Source organism: Colias eurytheme, chromosome 21, assembly GCF_061535395.1.
Source record: "Colias eurytheme isolate Ceu_HAF_F1 chromosome 21, ilColEury1 Martin Lab GWU primary, whole genome shotgun sequence".
Lineage (NCBI taxonomy): Eukaryota > Metazoa > Arthropoda > Insecta > Lepidoptera > Pieridae > Colias > Colias eurytheme.
Genome location: NC_143000.1, coordinates 1,862,358 through 1,884,709, shown reverse-complemented (window position 1 = coordinate 1,884,709; position 22,352 = coordinate 1,862,358). Strand labels below are relative to the sequence as shown.

General features: G+C 34.1%; 2 protein-coding genes across 2 annotated transcripts; one reads left to right on the top strand and one right to left on the bottom strand.

Annotated features, from left to right (window-relative positions):
- The first annotated feature begins 265 nt into the window (after positions 1-265).
- Positions 266-15,354, top strand: Mks1 (Meckel syndrome, type 1). The gene is made up of 7 exons (XM_090114320.1): positions 266-400; positions 501-992; positions 1,702-1,906; positions 2,400-2,555; positions 6,577-6,712; positions 14,183-14,418; positions 14,698-15,354. The coding sequence occupies exons 1-7, from the start codon at positions 324-326 to the stop codon at positions 14,908-14,910; spliced, it is 1,515 nt and encodes a 504-aa protein (XP_089970446.1). The 5' UTR covers positions 266-323; the 3' UTR covers positions 14,911-15,354.
- A 134-nt stretch (positions 15,355-15,488) lies between these two features.
- LOC149898922 (uncharacterized) lies at positions 15,489-22,043 on the bottom strand. Its single transcript, XM_090114761.1, has 5 exons — positions 21,806-22,043; positions 18,299-18,504; positions 17,691-17,882; positions 16,206-16,385; positions 15,489-15,865 (listed from the first exon to the last, which is right to left on the bottom strand). Exons 1-5 carry the CDS (start codon positions 21,894-21,896, stop codon positions 15,641-15,643), a joined length of 894 nt encoding a protein of 297 aa, XP_089970887.1. The 5' UTR covers positions 21,897-22,043; the 3' UTR covers positions 15,489-15,640.
- Positions 22,044-22,352: the final 309 nt, after the last annotated feature.

The following is a 22,352-nucleotide window of genomic DNA, read 5'->3' as shown; positions in this document are numbered from 1 at the left end:
TTCGGAAAGGTAGATTTATTCAATGTTTAACCATTTTCGTGTAGTGTTAAAATAAAATAAAAGGAATATTAATAGTTCTAGTAATTAAAAAAATGAGCTTTATTGAAATAGAGATCAAAACTTTTTAGTAAAAATTAAATGTACATGTTTTTTAACTATCTGGTTATCCGTGACAGTGACAGTGACATAAACGAACATTTTCTTATTAATCTGTGGGATTGTTAATTGTAACTTGATTGTAACTATGGCGACAATCATAGAGTTGTTTGTAAACAAAGTTATTAAAAGTTTTAAAAGAAAATGCTGGGAAGTATAATCTAAAAATGACCGATTTCCTAAAATCAAACGCAAGTTCTGGTGTGTACTGGTTGAAAGAACCCCTAGAAAATATAAAATTTAAGTAAATATCTTTCATATTACTGGCCTGAGAATATACTTATTTCAACAAAATAAATTAATAGGTATTGGAAACTAAATTTAGTCATTATAATATATTTCAGGATTACAATAAAGCCACGTGAAAGCATAATTTTACTACCGAAATTTGAAGATTACTCAAGTACATCTCAAACACAGAATTTAGCTAAAGCTGATGGGAGCGCGACAAAAGAATATGTTTTTGCATGGCAAGAAAAAGTATTTAGCCAGTATGAAATTAAAAAGTACTCAGATATCCATAACTGTATTTCAGAGTCGGATTTAAGCCTCCATAACAAATTAAAACAAAATAATGCTTTACCACAAAAGCTTTTCACATATCTAAATGAAGATTGTTTTATGCCATTGCCCATTGTTGAAAAAAAAAGTTATGACACTGGGATTCCTTTTTTGAATTCATGCTTGGAGCAGTTAAACTTAAATGATAAGATAAGCAGCACTATTGGAAATGAAACAAATTCCACAAGAGATTTGTTTTCTAGTCAAGAAAATGTGATAGCAAGTGCTGAATGGACGGCAATGCATTTAATGTATGATAACTCAAAATATGATGAGTAAGTGAATTTATTATATCTTCTTACTAGCTGCTCCGCGCGGTTTCACCCCCGTGGCTCCACTCCTGTTGCCCGTAGCGTGATGAAATATAGCCTATAACCTTCCTCGATAAATGGGCTATCTAACACCGAAAGAATTTTTCAAATCGGACCAGTAGTTCCCGAGATTAGTGCGTTCAAACAAACAAACAAACAAACAAACAAACAAACAAACTCTTCAGCTTTATAATATTAGTATAGATAATATAAAAAATGAATACCAAAATATGTTGGTGAGCGCATAACTTGAGAACGGCTGAACCGATTTCGATAATTCTTTTTTTATTATATTCCTTGAAGTACGAGGATGGTTCTTATGTAGAGAAAACGTAAATATGTACCACGGGCGAAGCCGGGGCGGACCGCTAGTTAATTTATAAATGTAAAATCTATTTCAGTAAACATACGGGATTAAAAATATCTTCTTCAATTTTATATTTTTACCGAATCTACTGGACCTATTGCTATAGATATAGGGTATTGGACATATTGGAGACCTAGAGAATATATTATGTATAATGGGGGAAGACAGGTGTGGACCGTTAGTTTTAAATATTGCACCAAACAACATTATTTATTATCTTTATATTAGGCCATTCATCCTTCATATGTTTAAACATTGCCCTTTCACATATTTTCATTTATAAATCATTCTTCTTTCTTTTTTCAGTGATGGTAATATAATATACAGTGATGAATGTTCATTACTATCCGTATATCATCACCAAGAACACAATTACCTGATGGTGTTGCCTGATGTTAACAATTTGTCGAACCCTTACAATATAGAGGGTGCGACGGGCAATCTGCATTTGGAATATTATGTGGGAATAGATTTCGGTGTTCAAGAATGTAGTGAAGAATTGGTTGGTAATGTATTTTGTACTTCTTTTTATTATTAACTAGCGGTCCGCCCCGGCTTCGCCCGTGGTACATGTTTACGTTTTCTCTACATAAGAACCATCCTCGTACTTCAAGTAATATAATAAAAAAAGAATTATCGAAATCGGTTCAGCCGTTCTCGAGTTATGCGCGTACCAACACATTTTGCGATTCATTTTTATATATAAGAAAGATATTTATAGCGATATTCTGTGATAATTAGTAACTAGGTATCTTCTGCATGTTGCTATGTATTTTTTCTATAATATAGAAGAATATAAGGATACTATCAAAGTCAAAGTTTTTAGTTAATTTTTAACTATTCAAATAATAATTATTTTTATTTTCTAAGACCAGCTGCAGCAGGCAGCTATTTGACCTCGGTTTAGTGTGTTACAAGTTAAAGTTTTTGGACCATAAATTGTTAAGTTTTTTCTCAATTTCTTACTTCTCTTATCTCTAGTATAACAATTTTTATATTTTCAGCTGAATAAACTATACAAGAAATGGCAGAAAAAGCAAAAGTACTTCATGCCCTTTGTAATGCCGCCTCTGGGAGGCAAGAAGATGTTTATAAACTTAGAAATAACGTCAGCAATAGAATTTGAAATGGATAATATTTATATTGAATATCACATTAAGGTGAGATAATTTTTTTAGACACAATACAACAAAAAACTCTTATTTACTTATTTCAAGATGGCAACAGGAAACATTTATTTGAAACTAGCGGTCCGCCCCGGCTTCGCCCGTGGTCATATTTCGCAATAAAAAGTGGCCTATGTCCTTTCTCGGGTATCAAAATATCTCTATACCAAATTTCATGCAAATTGGTTCAGTAGTTAAGGCGTGATTGAGTAACAGACAGACAGACAGAGTTACTTTCGCATTTATAATATTAGTATGGATGTGCTATTTATTAAATAGGTTTGAAGTTGGTGCCGAACATTAAGCACTTAGTATCAAGCCCGTGCACCGACATCAAACCTTTTTAATAAATAGCACATATAAATAATATGTAGTAAATATTAATGTCAAATCTTTTTTATTTCTTACTTTTCCGTTTTTGAAGTCGGTTGTTTTTAACGCAGTTATTTTTATTAGTGAATATCAAGCTTTCCGTGCGATTAGAGCTTTTTATGAAAATTAAGCTCTCCGTGTGATTAGAGCTTCTTGTGAAAATTAAGCTCTCCGTGCGATAAGAGCCTTTAATGAAAATTAAGCTCTGCGTGCGATTAGAGATTTTTGTGAAAATTAAGCTCTCCGTGCGATTAGAGCTTTTTGTGAAAATTAAACTTTCCGTTCGATCAGAGCTTTTAATGAAAATTAAGTTCTCCGTGCGATTATAGCTTTTTTTGAAAATGAAGCCTCCGTGCGAAATGAGCTTTTTGTGAAACTTAAGCTCCGTGCGATTAGAGCTTTTAATGAAAATTAAGCTCTCCGTGTGATTAGAGCTTCTTGTGAAAATTAAGCTCTCTGTGTGATTAGAGCTTCTTGTGAAAATTAAGCTTTCCGTGTGATTAGAGCTTTTTGTGAAAATTAAGCTCTCCATGTGACTAGAGCTTTTTGTGAAAATTAAGCTCTCCGTGTGATTAGAGCTTTTTGTGAAAATTAAGCTCTCCATGCGTTTAGAGCTTTTTGTGAAAATTAAGCTCTCCGTGCGATTAGAGCTTTTTATGAAAATTAAGTTTTCCGTGCGATTAGTTTTTTGTGAAAATTAAGCTCTCCGTGCGATGAGAGTTTTTTGTGAAAATAAAGCTCCGTGCGATTAGTTTTTTAGTGAAAATTAAGCTTTCTGTGCGAATAGAGCTTTTTGTGAAAATTAAGCTCTCCATGGGATTAGAGCTCTTTGTGAAAATTAAGCTCTCCGTGCGATGAGAGTTTTTTGTGAAAATAAAGCTCCGTGCGATTAGTTTTTTTGTGCAAATTAAGCTTTCCGTGCGAATAGAGCTTTTTGTGAAAATTAAGCTCTCCATGGGATTAGAGCTCTTTGTGAAAATTAAGCTCTCCGTGCGATTAGAGCTTTTTGTGAAAATTAAGCTTTCCGTGCGATATGAGCTTTTTGTGAAAATTAAGCTCTCCATGCGATTAGAGCTTTTTGTGAAAATTAAGCTTTCCGTGCGATTAGAGCTTTTTGTGAAAATTAAGCTCCGTGCGATTAGAGCCTTTAATGAAAATTAAGCTCTCCATGCAATTAGTTTTTTGTGAAAATTAAGCTTTCCGTGCGATGAGTTTTTTTGTGAAAATTAAGCTCTCCGTACGATTAGAGCTTTTTGTGAAAATTAAGCTCTCCATGCGATGAGAGCTTTTTGTGAAAATTAAGCTCTCCGTGCGATTAGAGCTTTTTGTGAAAATTAAGCTCCGTGCGATTAGAGCCTTTAATGAAAATTAAGCTCTCTATGCGATTAGTTTTTAGTGAATATTAAGCTTTCCGTGCGAATAGAGCTTTTTGTGAAAATTAAGCTCTCCATGGGATTAGAGCTCTGTGAAAATTAAGCTCTCCGTGCGATTAGAGCTTTTTGTGAAAATTAAGCTTTCCGTGCGATATGAGCTTTTTGTGAAAATTAAGCTCTCCATGCGATTACAGCTTTTTGTGAAAATTAAGCTCTCCGTGCGATTAGAGCTTTTTGTGAAAATTAAGCTCTCCGTGCGATTAGAGCTTTTTATGAAAATTAAGTTTTCGGTGCGATTAGTTTTTTGTGAAAATTAAGCTCTCCGTGAGATGAGTTTTTTGTGAAAATTAATCTCTCTGTGTGATTAGAGCTTCTTGTGAAAATTAAGCTTTCCGTGTGATTAGAGCTTTTTGTGAAAATTTAGCTCTCCATGCGATTAGAGCTTTTTGTGAAAATTAAGCTCTCCGTGCGATTAGAGCTTTTTGTGAAAATTAAGCTTTCCGTGCGATATGAGCTTTTTGTGAAAATTAAGCTCTCCATGCGATTACAGCTTTTTGTGAAAATTAAGCTCTCCGTGCGATTAGAGCTTTTTGTGAAAATTAAGCTCTCCGTGCGATTAGAGCTTTTTATGAAAATTAAGTTTTCGGTGCGATTAGTTTTTTGTGAAAATTAAGCTCTCCGTGCGATGAGTTTTTTGTGAAATTAATCTCTCTGTGTGATTAGAGCTTCTTGTGAAAATTAAGCTTTCCGTGTGATTAGAGCTTTTTGTGAAAATTTAGCTCTCCATGCGATTAGAGCTTTTTGTGAAAATTAAGCTTTCCGTGCGATTAGAGCTTAATGAGAAAAATTAAGCTCTCCGAGCGATGAGAGTTTTTTTGAAAATAAAGCTCCATGCGATTAGTTTTTTTGTGAAAATTAAGCTTTCCGTGCGAATAGAGCTTTTTGTGAAAATTGAGCTCTCCATGGGATTAGAGCTCTTTGTGAAAATTAAGCTCTCCATGCGATTAGAGCTTTTCGTGAAAATTAAGCTTTCCGTGCGATATGAGCTTTTTGTGAAAATTAAGCTTTCCGTGCGATATGAGCTTTTTGTGAAAATTAAGCTTTCCGTGCGATTAGAGCTTTTTGCGAAAATTAAGCTCTCCGTGCGATTTTATGCGGTTATCAATTCGTCCGGTATATTTTTTTTTTATGTATGTACACCGATTACTCCGAGGTTTCTGAACCGATTTACGTGATTCTTTTTTTATTCGATGCGGGATGGTGTCGAATTGGTCCCATAAATTTTTTTATTCGCATAGTTTTTATTTTATGAGCATTTTTGTCTGTACTCGATGACTAAGTTGATATGTAGCAAGTAACTTTGATTCACTTCCCGGTAACCGATTGAGCTGAAATTTTGTATACGTATGTAAATTTGATAGCGATGAAACATTATCATGACATGAAGCTGATTTGATGATGGAATCGGAAGGTGGCCATAGGAACTCAGTAATATATTGACTCAACTTTATCGAGTTTGGGCTCGTTTGATTCGTGTTGAAAAATACACTAAAAAGTATTAAATAAAAATAACTGCGTTAAAAACAACCGACTTCAAAAACGGAAAAGTAAGAAATAAAAAAGATTTGATATTATTAACTACTTACTACATAATATTATTGTACATATTTCGCAATAAAAAGTGGCCTATGTCCTTTCTCGGGTATCAAAATATCTCTATACCAAATTTCATGCAAATTGGTTCAGTAGTTAAGGCGTGATTGAGTAACAGACAGACAGAGTTACTTTCGCATTTATAATATTATTATGGATTGGTGACTATATTTACTAGACTTATATTTTTTGTCTATCAAATCCAAGATAAAAACTTAAAGCTAGAGTAGCGTCTATTCCTTATTGACTGCTGTGCTAATTAGTGATCCCTTATATTAAAAACAGATCTACAAACTTTTATTCATTGACTAAAATTATATTTTACTAGCGGTCCGCCCCGGCTTCGCCCATGGTACATATTTACGTTTTCTCTACATAAAAACCATCCTCGTACTTCAAGGAATATAATAAAAAAAGAATTATCGAAATCGGTTCAGCCGTTCTCGAGTTATGTGCTTACCATTTTGCGATTCATTTTTATATTTAAGAAAGATTATGAATTTAGTTTCAGAAATGGCACTGTATCAACATTTTGTACAAAAACGAAACATCTAAACAAATTACATATTATTTGGTTTAATTTAAAAGAAAAATATAATTAATCGTAATTTCCATAGATTCCAGATAACATTCAATGCAAAAACGACCTTATTGGGCGTACACACGTGGCACAGTCGCTTGTAAGAGAGAATGGTCAGATTTGGCTATTTGGACACACTGTTGATCTAGAATTGGATATTGCCACAGGAATTGGTTAGTTATATTCGTCTTTATATTGTAATTTTCTAAACAAATTGATAAATAAAACAGAATATAAGAAAAATTCCAAGTTTGGTATTATAGGTCTGTAGACTACAAGCCCGCATAGGACAAAAATATGGGTCAAATGAACCACCAGGGGACATATCTAGAACGATAGCAGAGCAAAAAATAATAAGATTCATCACTATGCCGTCACTTGTAAGCTGTCCAACTGAGTGCAGATGAGAATTGAAAAGTACAGGTAGACTCGGTAAATTTTGGTCATATATTTTTGTACAAGCCCGCATAGGACAAAAATATGGGTCAAATGAACCACCAGGGGACATATCTAGAACGATAGCAGAGCAAAAAATAATAAGATTCATCACTATGCCGTCACTTGTAAGCTGTCCAACTGAGTGCAGATGAGAATTGAAAAGTACAGGTAGACTCGGTAAATTTTGGTCATATATTTTTGTACGGCATTCTTAACCATCGATAGATCCATTAAAAATAATAAGAAACCGCTCAGTGCCGTACAAAAATGGTGGTCCACTAAGTCGGAATTTTTATTTAATTTCCGAGAGTTACCGGGGGTAAATTTGGTCATTTGACCATGTACGGCATCTGTGTCATACTATTGCTATACTGCTTTTAATCCATTATTCCGCAACGCCGTACAAAAATCATGGGGACAAGGGGAAAAAATCGAGAGTTGTAATCCCCTCTCTTTCCCCACTCCAGGGGGTCATTTGACACAACACGAAATAAATTTATTTTTAAAGTATTTTATGCATAGATAATATTTTTTCATGTGCCGTACATTTTCGTTGGTTCAAAGGGGAAAAATCTGAAAAAGAAAAAAATCCATGTAACGAAATGTTTGCTTTATATTTTTATAATAAAATATAAATATACATTAATATTAAGAAGCTCGAGGTGGTTATCGGTCAATTAGGGAAAGCTGGCATGTTCACAGTACTCACACTTATGCAATTTCACTTACAGTATGTTCAAAAATAAATGTGACTCTAGTTTCATTTTAGACTTGAATTGTAAAATGGGTGCGTTGTAGATATATATATATATATATGCAAATATAATTACTTATGAAAGCTCTCATAATTTACCTGTAAAATTATAATTTAAAAGTAAATCAATTGATGAAGTTAATTATTTATTCTAATAATAATCAATTGGATAAAAGTATTAATAATCATTCAATTATCAAATAATAATTAAATTCCTGACTTTGGTCGAGTAAAGATATCTAAGAAATATTATATTTGTAGTAAGTACGTAATACCTACCAATACGCGCTAACAAATATGTGTTACATGTTTATTGTATAATTTTCACACAATTGGTTTTAAACTCAAACTCAAACATTTATACAATTAGACTTCTTCTAGAAGCACTTTTGAATCGTCATAACAGTTTAACAGTTTTAACATTTACCACCAATTCAGAAAGCAGTATCTATAGAGAAGAAGAAGAATCTATTTACCTAATCATAATCGTAATCTTCTACTTCACTGTAACTTTCATCGCTCGAAGAACTCGATGTTTCGTTGTCGGAATTTCTTAATGTTATTATAAATGAGTCAGTGTAATTATCTACTTTTGGTTTAATATATTTTTCCTCATGTTCTCGCGTCTTTCTCCAAACGTCACTAAACATATCCAGACTAATAGCATTTGCTTCCTTTCTAAATAATTCTTCCACAGTTTTCAAGTTAAAGTTCACATTTTGTGATGCTACTTTCCCTTTAATTATGCCCCATAGTAACTCTATTGGGTTGGGTTCTGGATGGTATGGTGGAAGGCGCAATACACTATGTCCATGATCTTTGAGGATTGCATCAAGTAGGTAAAAATTGTGTATAGTTTGGCTTATTTTTTTTAATAATGTGATAACTCTGATTATTAATTAGTAATTTGATTTTTGAAAAAAAAATGCCGATTTTAGTCAAAATTTATATTTTTCATCCAAATTTCCACCTTGGTGAGAAAAATTGACATTTCTAATGAAAATGAACAAAAAATTAAATGATTTTATTAAATACTGTAAAATAGTCTATAATTCTTCCATTTACTGTATCACAAAATTCTTCATAGATTTTTAGATATTCGTACTATACCAATTACATCACCCTGTATTTATAAACAATTGCAAAATATGACACATACATAGGCCGGGAGATACTGACACAAAATTTCGGGTCATTTGTAACAGAATGGCGGTTCTACAGAGGTCTTATTACGCAATGACTAAAAGAAAAATGATGGTCAGAACTCAGAACGCTGGTACCGGCGGACTAGTCGCGTGGGCGTTAGTCGAACTCGTCGGATAAATAGCGAAAGTCAAACGATTTGTAACACAAAAATTTTAGAATTCACCGATAGCCCATAAAAAAGATGTAGGCGGTAGTGTCATGCCATACTTTTCCGGTGTAACTTACAGCCCCCCATACCGACGCGATGCGTTGATTAAAAAAAAAAATTCAAACATTTGTACCAGGCTAACTTTTGCATAGGTAATCATCATCGTGCAGACATTTACGAAAATCGCCATGCCATACTTTTCGGACGATTCCAAATAGCCACCATACCGCCGAAAATCTGCAAAAAAAAAATTTTTTTTCGCCAAACAATTTGTACCAGTATTGCATTTGGATTTTTGGAGAGTATTTGATAAAATGTGACCATTATTATATTTGCCATACTTCTAGTAGGGGGAAAAAGTGCTGCCATACTTGAAAATAAATTTATTCGTCACGTTTCAAAAATACGACTGTACAATACGTAAAATAATTTTTTACAGTATGGGATCATTTAGTCCATTGAATGAGTCCCTCCAAGGGGGGTCTAGAGTGCGTGAGTTAGTAACGTAAGATGTTTCTTCGGAAACATGTCAAGAGTCCCTAGGTAATAAACATACTAAAACCCCGGGCCACTAGGAGGAGCCCCGGAGTGGGGGGAGGGGGGAAATGGGTCCATTTTTTCATTTTTCGCTTTAATCTCAAAAACGGTACATGTTAGAGAAAAACTTTCAAGGAAAAATTGAAAGGCCATAAAATTATCTACAAGTTGTACCTGAATCATTTTTTCCTATATCCTACCGTTTCTGAGTTATACGCAGTAAAACATGATTTTGGCTCAAACAATTTCAACATCAATCGATCAAAAAATATTTCTTTCTTCCAAAAAACTCAAATGTGCAACTTGTGACCAGTACTGATAGATTGCTCTTAATTAGTTCTATAATTGGTAAAATAAACACATTCCTCCATGGAAGCCTTTAGGAGGAATCGATTGTCAAAATATTATATTAGGACAGTTTGAGTTACTGAACTTGATCTTTTTATTTTTTTCTTCCAAAAAACTCAAAAGTGCAACTTGTGACCGGTACAGATAGATTGCTCATGATTAGGTCTATCATTGCTAAAAATACCAGATTCCACCACGGAGGCGTTTACGGGGAATTGAATTTTATCAGGGTAGTTACGATACATGAACTTTTTATTTTTTTCTTCCAAAAAGCTCAAAAGTGCAACTTGTGACCGGTACAGATAGATTGCTCATAATTAGGTCTATCATTGATAAAAATACCAGATTCCACCATGGAGGCGTTTACGGGGAATTGAATTTTATTAGGGTAGTTAGTTAAAAAGTTCATGTATCGTAACTACCCTAATAAAATTCAATACCTCCTAAAGGCCTCCATGGTGGAATCTGGTTTTTTTATCAATGATAGACCTAATTATGAGCAATCTATCGGTACCGGTCACAAGTTGCACTTTTGAGTTTTTTTGGAAGAAAAAAAATAAAAAGTTCAAGTATCGTATCTACCCTAATAAAATTCAATTCCCCGTAAACGCCTCCATGGTGGAATCTAGTATTTTTATCAATGATAGACCTAATTATGAGCAATCTATCTGTACCGGTCACAAGTTGCACTTTTGAGTTTTTTGGAAGAAAAAAATAAAAAGATCAAGTTCAGTAACTCAAACTACCCTAATATAGTATTTTGACAATCGATTCCTCCTAAAGGCTTCCATGGAGGAATGTGTTTATTTTACCAATTATAGACCTAATTAAGAGCAATCTAACAGTACCAGTCACAAGTTGCACTTTTGAGTTTTTTGGAAGAAAAAAATAAAAAGATCAAGTTCAGTAACTCAAACTACCCTAATATAGTATTTTGAAAATCGATTCCTCCTAAAGGCTACCATGGAGGAATGTGTTTATTTTACTAATTATAGACCTAATTAAGAGCAATCTATCAGTATCGGTCACAAGTTGCACTTTTGAGTTTTTTTGGAGAAAAAAAATAAAAAGTTCGAGTATCGTAACTACCCTAATAAAATTCAATTCCCCGTAAACGCCTCCGTGTTGGAATCTGGTATTTTTATCAATGATAGACCCAATTATGAGCAATCTATCTGTACCGGTCACAAGTTGCACTTATGAGTTTTTTGGAAGAAAAAAATAAAAAGATCAAGTTCAGTAACTCAAACTACCATAATATAATATTTTGACAATCGATTCCTCCTAAAGGCTTCCATGGAGGAATGTGTTTATTTTACCAATTATAGACCTAATTAAGAGCAATCTATCAGTACCGGTCACAAGTTGCACTTTTGAGTTTTTTGGAAGAAAGAAATATTTTTTGATCGATTGATGTGGAAATTGTTTGAGCCAAAATCATGTTTTACTGCGTATAACTCAGAAACGGTAGGATATAGGAAAAAATGATTCAGGTACAACTTGTAGATAATTTTATGGCCTTTCAACTTTTCCTTGAAAGTTTTTCTCTAACATGTACCGTTTTTGAGATTTAAGCGAAAAATGAAAAAATGGACCCATTTTCCCCCTCCCCCCACTCCGGGGCTCCTCCTAGTGGCCCGGGGTTTTAGTATGTTTATTACCTAGGGACTCTTGACATGTTTCCGAAGAAACATCTTACGTTACTAACTCACGCACTCTAGAACTTTTTATTCAATGGACTAATTATATTCTGTTTGTTTGTATACAATTCTACCTAGAAAAAAATATCGCAGATTGCAAACATGGGGCGGATGATTGTAAGACTTAAGCCAAGACGTAAAAAAAAATGAAAAGAATTGGCGATTTGTACCAGTACGGCATTTTTGGAAAGTATATGATGCAACGTGACCATTATTATATTTGCCATACTTTTAATAGAGGGAAAAATTAGTGCCATACTGCTACAAATCGTTCAAACTACGAATAAAATCTTACAATAAGAAAAAAATCTTATACACATTCGCCACCTCCCACAGGTATGGCATTATCACACTTCTATTTATAATCATTCAGGAGTTGTTGAAAAAAAAATGTAGGGTGGTACAAATCGTTTGGCGAGAAAAAAAAAATCAAAAATTTGCAGATTTTCCGCGGTATGGCGACCATTTGGAATCGTCCGAAAAGTATGGCATGGCGATTTTAGTAAATGGCTGCACGACGATGGTTACCTGTGCAAAAGTGAGCCCGGTACAAATGGTTGAATTGTTTTTTTTAAATCAACGCATTCACGTCGGTATGGCGGACTGTAAGTCACATCGTAACTGTATGGCATGACGCTACCGCCTACATCTTTTTTAAGGGCTATCGGTAAATTCTAAAATTTTTGTGTTACAAATCGTTGGACTTTCGCTATTTATCCGACGAGTGTGACTAACGCCCACGCGACTAGTCCGCCGGTACCAGCGTTCTGACCATCATTTTTCTTTTTGTCATTGCGTACTAAGACCCCTCTAGACCGCCATCCTGTTACAAATGACCCGAAATTTTTTGTCAGTATCTCCCGGCCTAACATGTGCAATGTGTAAATGTGTTGACGTTCCAGCTCTTCTTAATATACCTATAATTATCACCTTGGAAATTGACAGTCAGGTGGAATGGACTCCGTTAAATTGATGAACTAATAAAAAAGCTATGAACGAAAAGATGTGAATTATATGCAATTAGTCCATGAATACAGGTAAAGTCACAAGCAAATGCTAGTAATATATACATATTCAAAATGTACAAGTAAAACGCTTTCAAATGATACCAAACACTGCATATTTATCTTAACTTTATTTTTTACTCTGTATGTTTTGTCCGCTAGAGGGCGCCACATTAGATTTTGTGAAACCCCATATAGCCTTTAGCTAGCTAGTCGCTGGTTATCCAGTGAACAATTCAGACGCTTCTAATGATATGTCATTTGTCGAATTCTGATAAGTAGTTTAGAAGTTACGAGGGAATAGATGAACATACATACATGACCTGTAAACAACCATAACCCTCCTTTTGCTTTACCGTAGTTGGGTAAAAATATGTTAATGCCGTACTGTGTCAAATGGCCATAAAGCACCCTTAAAATTGTAGCTTTCGTCGCTTTCATCAGCCTAAAAGATGTGGTCTGCACAAAAATGTACGGCATCGTTTTTTCCTAATTTATCTATGTTAATACTATTTAAAACAACGGATAAAGTGTAGAAAACTATTATATTTCATTAATCTACGATGTTTAAACTTTAACAAAATTTCTGGTTTTGCATTTCTCTATAACTTTTTTTAGAACGGTTTCTTTTGAACGGCAATACTATACAACAATTGAATTTTACAATATCATGTTAAAAAAAAAGTTCCCGTACAGGGTCAAATGACCTTACAGCTCTTTATATTAAGAATTCGATGAAATTAAGATGATTATTGGTATACATTTAAAAGAACAATTATTTTTTGACGGCATTGCTTTTAATAGTACTTTTGAGTGCTAGATAATGTTTTGGAACCGAAGCCGTACTTAGTCAAATGACCCCCTGGAGTGGGAAAAGAGAGGGGATTGCAACTCTCGATTTTTTCCCCTTGTCCCCATGATTTTTGTACGGCGTTGCGGAATAATGGATTAAAAGCAGTATAGCAATAGTATGACACAGATGCCGTACATGGTCAAATGACCAAATTTACCCCCGGTACCTCTCGGAAATTAAATAAAAATTCCGACTTGGTGGACCACCATTTTTGTACGGCACTGAGCGGTTTCTTATTATTTTTAATGGATCTATCGATGGTTAAGAATGCCGTACAAAAATATATGACCAAAATTTACCGAGTCTACCTGTACTTTTCAATTCTCATCTGCACTCAGTTGGACAGCTTACAAGTGACGGCATAGTGATGAATCTTATTATTTTTTGCTCTGCTATCGTTCTAGATATGTCCCCTGGTGGTTCATTTGACCCATATTTTTGTCCTATGCGGGCTTGTAGTCTACTGGTAAAAACTAAAAGTGCGCATTGCATACAATAATGTAAAGAACAATATTCTAAAAGGTCATTACTTATTATTGTCGAATATGTATTACCTACTTGTTGAAATATAAAAATCAATTTAGTACCAAATCTAGTTATTTGATTCTTATTTAAACCGTCATTGTTTGCTTTCTTTATTTTTTTTTAATTTCAGATCCACCTCCACTAAAAATATTCTTCGAAGTCATATCCCAAGACTGGTGGCGAAGACACAGGACTGAGGGGTATAGCCATCTCGCTCTAACCTTACATCCCGGTATATATAAGGAACACCTGTCCTGCTCTAGGCCAGAGGAATTGAATAAAATAGAGGCAGAGAGCAGAAGATTCTTTGTTGGCGGATGCCATTTGATTGAAGACTTGGAAGTTTTAGAGAAACCTCAGTTATATGTAAGTTCATTGTCAATAATTTTAACTTGTCACTATGGTGTAGTGGTTAATGTTTCCGTAAACCCGAGAGATTACTGGTTCACAAGTTTTACGTTGCGTATCTTTTTGACTAGAAAGGAAATTGATCAGTGAAACAGATGTTAATTGTATGTTCTCAAAATCTATTTATTAGTTTTTGAGAAATAAACTTTCGCTTATAAGCAGTATGTAAAGACATTTATGGTACTTTAATAATCGCAACTTAGTTATTATCTATAAAAATCGTTTCATAAATTTCAGGCTGGCAACTTTAGAAACGTGCCAACCGGTACGATATCAGTCCACTGGAGTACAATAACCCAATCTCAGTCCCCTGGTCATCATTCCCCTGTCCCTGTAGCATCTGGATCGGCGCTATTACAGGGGGCTGATGCGGTTTTAAAGCAATATAAAAGAGCTAAAGCTACTTTGGCAGCGGCTACGAGAAATATTCGAGAGACAGGGGACTTATAGAAACTTCTAGAGCCATGGAAGGAATACTGATTTGAGAGCTGAACAAAAGTACAAATAACTACATACTAAGTAAGAAAAGATGAGTCAACTAGGTTCAATGTAGGCTAGTTCATTTATTTTTGTTTTAATAGTATTATATTGAAATAAGAAATAGAAACAAACTGTAAAATTTATAATAGAGAGTAGAGATATGCTTTGTGAAATCTTTATATTTTTTTATATATACATAATATAACTATATTCAAACTGACAGACATTCATACAACGATAGAGCAAGATTTTAAAGTCGAATTTGTGATTTTTTCTGTCAAGGGATCACTCAAAATGGTAATATGTGTTTAACTTAATTTTCAATAAAGATTTCCAAATAAACAAAGTAGGAAAGGGTAGGGAAAGGTTTGGAAATGAAACGAATAAAATCTAGTCAAATTGTATATGCAATCAATAAACTAAATATTGGAAACACAAAGGCTATAACTTACAAATTCAACCCCTTCTTGAAGTCATAAAAATTAAATAATGACATAAATTATTATAATGCCTTATATTATTTATACTATTAATTCTACCCCTCCGCTATTCATCTCGAAGTCTTTTTTATTAATATTATTCTACCCGCCAAACTACTCATTCTATTGACATTGATTTTTTTCATTTATCGTATTTTACTAACCAGTGTAATGACATTTTAGTTTTTTTTAACATATCGTATTCAAAGTCCTCTTCTAAACTAATAATTATTCCTAACAACATCGCGCATGAGTTCAGTGACAGCAGCTATCCGTCTCGCTCTCGCACGCCGTCTATCCATAGCGCGCGTCACTCGCCCGCTTCGCGCGCGTTTTATCGCGTGCTGCGTTGCGAACATCGCTCTCTTCGCCGCGTCTTGCGCTGCAAGTTCGTGCCGTTGGAGCGATGTCTCCCAGCTGCTGAGCGCGTTTGTTATGGCTACACGCTGTAAAATAAAATTTGTATGAAACATATGTACATATAATTAATGTGGTTTAAAATTTTGGATAAATATATAAATCAAAGAAATTAATCGCTAATTCGATTGGAATGTTGTTGATCACATTGGATTTATCGCAATAATTACATATTGTGGTCGATTTCGGTTAAAGCAATATAACTGAACATATTTTGAATTATTTTTTGCTTGCCAGTGCATTATAATAGAAAGAAAGTCAATGTTATACATATTGTACAACAGTTTAAAAGAGCCGCTTAATATCCACATTTTTTATGTTATCGAATGATTTTTATTTGTTAAATCATCATTATTAGATATATTATACCTTAGAAGCATCCCGCAACTTGGCGCAGCGACGTTGCCGCGCATCGTCCTCCTTCCTCTGCGCATGCAGCAGCTCGATGCGGCGCCGCAACGTATCCGCGGCGTCGAGCCGGCAACGCCGTTCCATTGCTAGCTGTATGCGCGCTTCTTCTTCCATTGCTTTGTCTATCAGTTTTGATATCTGAAAGAGAAATTTATTGTTAAGGTATTATTGTCTAGTCGATTAATATTTCAGGACAAATATATTTCAGGACAATTTTGACACACGGCACGATCTGATCCCATACTAAGCTTTCGCTTACAAAACAACAACATACCTATATAATTTTTAAATAAAAATTTAATACTTATTATATGTCGTGGCCATATCGTAAATTTGCTCATTTCATGATATGACTGGCCATTTCACGAAATGGTCGCATTTCGTGAAATGGCCAATTTAGTTTGGCCACATCATGATGTGGCTTGAGCATATCAATGATAAGAAATCGTTTCACGATATGGCCAACTAAACGCGCGGTTTTTTCATGAAATGATCAAAATTATTGGATCATATCGTAAAATAGTTACATTAATCATTGGTAGAGGCGCTGCAAGCTCTGTGTTTATGTGATAAGATGGCGGCCGCTAGCGAAAATTTAATTATTCGCAGTTAAAAACTTCATAATTCGTTTAATAACAATATGAAGAAAGTTATAGCAAAGAATTTACGACGGTTCGAGTACTATGGAAAATGTGGATATCTATATAAGATATCCATATAAGGTATAAGGTATACTAACCTAACCTAACTGTTTTTTATTGCAAAAACGATTTGCTTCTAGCATTCGCCGGCCGCTGCCGCGGCACTAACTTAAATGACATTAAACAAGTTTTTAGAATATTCTGAATTTTAATATTTTCTGGACTCTTTATATTTTATACGATCTGGCCAAATGTGGATGGCCAAATCGTGAAACGTTGACGATTTAACGATCTGATCAAACTATGTTGGCCATTTCATGAAATGCGACCATTTCGTGAAATGATCGATCATATCATGAAATGAGCAAATCTACGATATGGCCACGACATATAGATAATTAACACCCAGACACAGAGCAAACATCCATGTTCATCACACAAATATTTGCCCTGGGTGGGAATCGAACCCACGACCTCTAGCTTGGAAGGCAGGGTCACTACCAACAAAGCCATCCGGTCAGTCAATAAAAATATGAATGTAGTAACAAAATAGCCTTTTATTTCCCGAGCATTATAATAAGGTATGTACATACATATTATTTAACTGTATTAAACAGTAGGTACATTTTTTTCATACCCAGGAAAACAAATTTGATCAAATAAACACTATTCGACATCTGCAATCCATGCCGCTTAAAAGGCAGTATAAAGTATTACGAATGGTCTAGTTACTCTTTAGTTACTAGTCTGTAGGTATGTAAAAGTTAATATAAATACACTAGTGTTTATCCTTCATACGTACCTTCTTATCTTCCTTCCAAGCCCTCAAGTCTGCGCTCCTCTGCTCCTTATACCTGATGCAGTCCAACAACTGTCCCCTCCTCGCTTGCTGTTCCGCCATCTTCTGGAACGTTCTGTACTCGTTCATGCTCCGCTCTTGCGCTCTCTTCTCGTGTAGATACCGTTTGTATTGTTCTGATATTTCTGCTTCCACCTAATTGATAAAATAAAGTATTTAATAACTGAAGTGAGCAGATTAGAATTTTACATCCTTTATTTTGCAGGATTTTTTGTTTTAACAAGCAAAATAATGATTTGAAAATATGCAAATAAATTGATAGAATGTGTCTCCTGAACGTCGAGTGGCCTAGATCTGTTCCTTTGGTTTTTTTCTCCATTCAAATATAGAGTAATGACTAATGAGTAATGCGGTAAATTGAATGTGTGCGTGCCAAAAGTGCATATTTGCTACATGAACATCTATGCCAGAAGAATTTATTTACATGTTATAAATTGTAATAGTAATTAGTAAGAATTTAATAGTCTGGTTAACGATGATCATTAAATTAACCTTTGCCACATTTATCGGGAGACATATATATCTACCTGTAGAGTGTTTTTACTACTTACAAGTTCCCTCTCTTCCTTCTCCTTCAGCCACATCTTCTGGAAGTACTCCGCCAGATTCTCCCTTTCCTGATTCTCTTCTCTCTTACGGGCCAGCGCTTGCAGCAGTTTGATGTCTCGTTCAGGAATCGAATCCAGGACATCACTGCTGGACGCATTTGTTGCGTCATAATCCAACGTGCCAATGAGATCTGATGTTGTACTGTTAACTGTGAAATACGGTTCCATATTTTATTGATTTTGCAGGTGCATAATATTTCGTCCTATAATAAGATTGAATGTTGATGTGTAATTTTCGACGCCTGCCATTTAATAAATGCAATTATGTTCTGCTGAACATAATATATGCTGCTGCATAAGGTGCATGTTTGTTTTAATAAATAACTTTTGTCTTTTTAAAATATTATTTGTAATCATGCTTCTACTTATCGTATAGGAGCTACCAACGTTGACAAGTGAGCATTTTAGTATAGTTGGTTCTTTGATATACTGTTCCTCTTGCTATTTCGGTTAGAGTCCGGGCTGTCTGGCTGGTCGCAGTGGTTGCGTTTTTTAGTGCGCATCTCTTCTGCACAGGATAATTTCCTTAATTTAAAGTCATTTTTTAACGCGTAATTTTTAATATTTTACCTTTAGATAGATCCATTAGACATAATTTTTTTATTGCAAGACGTTTTTTTCGTTGTTAAATAGGTGCCAGACGCAATTTTTTATTTCGTTTTTATAAAAAATTCAAATTATTTTAGAATGTCTGTAAATTTCATATTATGTTCTTCAAACATAATATAATCTAAAATTAATTAGCCAGACGCTAATTCGATTGTTAAGTATTAAATAATGTGTATAAATAAAAAAAAGTAATGAAGCATGCTCATCAGCTAGTGTATTTTAACTATGCGACAGGAAATAATTGCAAGAATACAATATTATTTACACTTGTTCTTATAAATAAAAGCTTAAATGAAAAAAAATAAACATAAAAGTGAAAAATAAATTAAAGTTACCATACATTGAAAAGAATGGAATAAAAACTTTATCAATGAAGGTTAAACAATTACATTGTTAAATTTAAAAAGCCATCTTCATAATCATCATCATCATCATCTTTCCTCACACTGTCAGAATTATTTATGTTATCGTCTAAGGAATTGTTATTGTTTTCCAATATTCCATCATCTGTAAACAACTAGAAAGTTTGTTTCAATATTATTGATGTACACACGTACACACACACAACACACACACACCACACCACACACGACACACACGCGTGAACACACACACACACGCATGTTTAAGTTTGTATTGAATTTAACTAAAGTAGTTAGCATGAATTTATATAGGTAGGTATACTAGCGGTCCCGCGCCCCGGCTTCGCCCGTGGTACCTACATGTATAAACTATCCTATCTCTCAAGTTGAATCGAACTGCACATGGTGTGCGAATTTTATTATAATCGGTTAAGTGGTTTAGGAGTCCATTGAGGACAAACATTATGACACGAGATTTATGTATATATATATTAAGAATTAAGATTAATGAATTAATATTGTTATCATCATCACTACATAGTAGGTATAAAAAAAAGTCGCTTTCTCTGTCCCTATGTCTCTTTAAATCTTTGAAACTACGCAACGGATTTTGATGTGGTTTTTTTAAATAGATAGAGTGATTCAATTGGGAGGTTTATATGTATAATAACATCCATTAAATAGTGGAGAAGTACCTACTGTTATTTTTGAGGTTTCTAATGTGATTACGTAAATAATTACAATTTTTCCACTTACAGTGCAAACGGAGGCACCCTACGAGTTTTATCAAAATAATGTACTAACTACATTGAAAAGGTCTACAGAAAAGTCCGTGATGGTATATGTCTATCTCTTATGGATAACCCACATTAACTTTTTTTATCATTTACTTTTTACGACAAATAATGGCTAATTTTCGAAGCGATTTTAACCAATACAGCATTAATCCTTAACCAATTAAAGACCTTGAATACATTGTTCATTTAATATAGATCTATATGGCCTTTTACACATGGATTTCAGTGAATATTTTCGAAGATATTACAGATTTAAAAATTGCGGGACGTAGCGTTTGCGGCGGTACCAGCCGGCCGCCCGGCTATATCTACACTAATATTATAAAGAGGAAAGCTTTGTTTGTTTGTTTGATTGTAATGAATAGGCTCATAAACTACTGGACCGATTTTAAAAATTCTTTCACCATTCGAAAGCTACATTATCCACGAGTAACATAGGCTAGGTTTTATCCCGGAAATCCCACGGGAACGGGAACTATGCGGGTTTTTCTTTGAAAACGCGGGCGAAGCCCGTAAATGTACCAATGGAAGGTACTTGTTCCCACAACACAGGGAATCCTAGAGTAGGAACAATTCAATTTCTATGCATCTTAGGTATATTTTCGAAAAAAAAAGAAGTTATTTTTTATTGTTATTTAATTTTCGCGGCCGACCCTTTCTATCTCTCTTGCACTTTAAACTATCTCTCCATATACACAATCATCAAATTGTTATACTTACCTACTTTCACTACGTTTTTATTTGTACATATTTAATACTTAACAATCGAATTAGCGTCTGGCTAATTAATTTTAGATTATATTATGTTTGAAGAACATAATATGAAATTTACAGACATTCTAAAATAATTTGAATTTTTTATAAAAACGAAATTAAAAATTGCGTCTGGCACCTATTTTACAACGAAAAAAACGTCTTGCAATAAAAAAATTATGATTGATGGATCTATCTAAAGGCAAAAGTTTAAAAATTACGCGTTAAAAAATGACTTTAAATTAAGGATAATTTCCTGTGCAGATAAGATGCGCACTACTGAACGCAACCACTCCGGCCAGCCAGACTGCGCGGACTCTAACCGAAATAGCTAGAGGAACAATATATCAAAAAACCAGCTATACTAAAATGACTTCTTTTTCAACGTTAATAGCTCCCGTACCATTAGGTATCTACTGGAAATAAAATATTAATTTCAAATACATTAGTTTTATTTAATTTTGAACCGGATCCTCATATAATTCGAACATGCTCTACAATAGACTCTACCTTCAAAATTCAGCAATTCATTAGTTTGGCTTCATCAAAAAATTACGAAGTAAGTAGTCGTTCAACAGAATAGCTATATACATATGTAGTAATATTCAAAACTTAGAAATTAGTTGCCTTTATTGCGTTGTGAAATCTTATTACTCTACACTCTACAGTCTACACTGAGAAGAAATCGTAAAATTGTCTAACGTGCCAAAAGTGCATTCAAAATTAAAAAAGGGTGTGTTTGCCGAGCACACATGTCAGAAATGAAACTTCTTTGGCAAGATTCAAAGATACTAAAATCGTCGCCTTACTGCATGACGTGGACTTACTGCATGGTATTGCCACGACGCGACCTTGAAATTTTACTCTCAACGCGCCTAAAGAACTTAAACACTTAAAAAAAGTAGTTCAACAGAATACAAACCACTTACTATAAGAAATTCGTCTCGGTGAAGCCTTCCTTGGAGACACACAGTGCGAGCGACGTGGTGACTCTGTAATAATTTTATAACAAAACACCATTATGGCACTTCCTTATTTATATATTAACGTGGGAAAGGTACATGTAATAACTGCACTTGTCTCGTACTATCTTACAAGTTTAAAATAAATAAAAACCTATAGTCTAAACTATCTCTAAGTATTCTAAAGCATGACTATAGTTCAGCTTTCTTGCGCTGTCTGAGAATGGTTGCTAAGACTGTATCGATTAAATGTTGTGTAATAGGTTCTTCGAGTTTATTATAAAACTTTTAATATAGACACTGCTACATAATGCGCTTTCTGTACTCAACATTAAATGAGAGGTTTTTAGGTCAAAAGTTTTTTGAAAATGATAACACACAATGTTGTAATCCTGGTCAATCAACACGCAGTATAAACTTTTCTGATGTTCAGGAATATTGTTTATATAGAAAATCCACGGAACAATGTTCAATATTTGTTTAATTGTTTCTTTAATAAATGTGATTACCAATC

Excerpts from the sequence above, each read along its gene's own strand:
- Mks1 (XM_090114320.1), top strand. The coding sequence starts at position 324 with ATGACCGATTTCCTAAAATCAAACGCAAGTTCTGGTGTGTACTGGTTG. Across the intron at positions 1,907-2,399 it reads GTGAAGAATTGGTTGGTAAT|CTGAATAAACTATACAAGAA; the intron begins GTATTTTGTACT and ends TTATATTTTCAG. Across the intron at positions 14,419-14,697 it reads TAGAGAAACCTCAGTTATAT|GCTGGCAACTTTAGAAACGT; the intron begins GTAAGTTCATTG and ends CATAAATTTCAG.
- LOC149898922 (XM_090114761.1), bottom strand. The coding sequence starts at position 21,896 with ATGGTGTTTTGTTATAAAATTATTACAGAGTCACCACGTCGCTCGCAC. Across the intron at positions 17,883-18,298 it reads AGAAGGAAGAGAGGGAACTT|GTGGAAGCAGAAATATCAGA; the intron begins GTAAGTAGTAAA and ends TTTATCAATTAG. Across the intron at positions 15,866-16,205 it reads AGTTGCGGGATGCTTCTAAG|CGTGTAGCCATAACAAACGC; the intron begins GTATAATATATC and ends TTTATTTTACAG.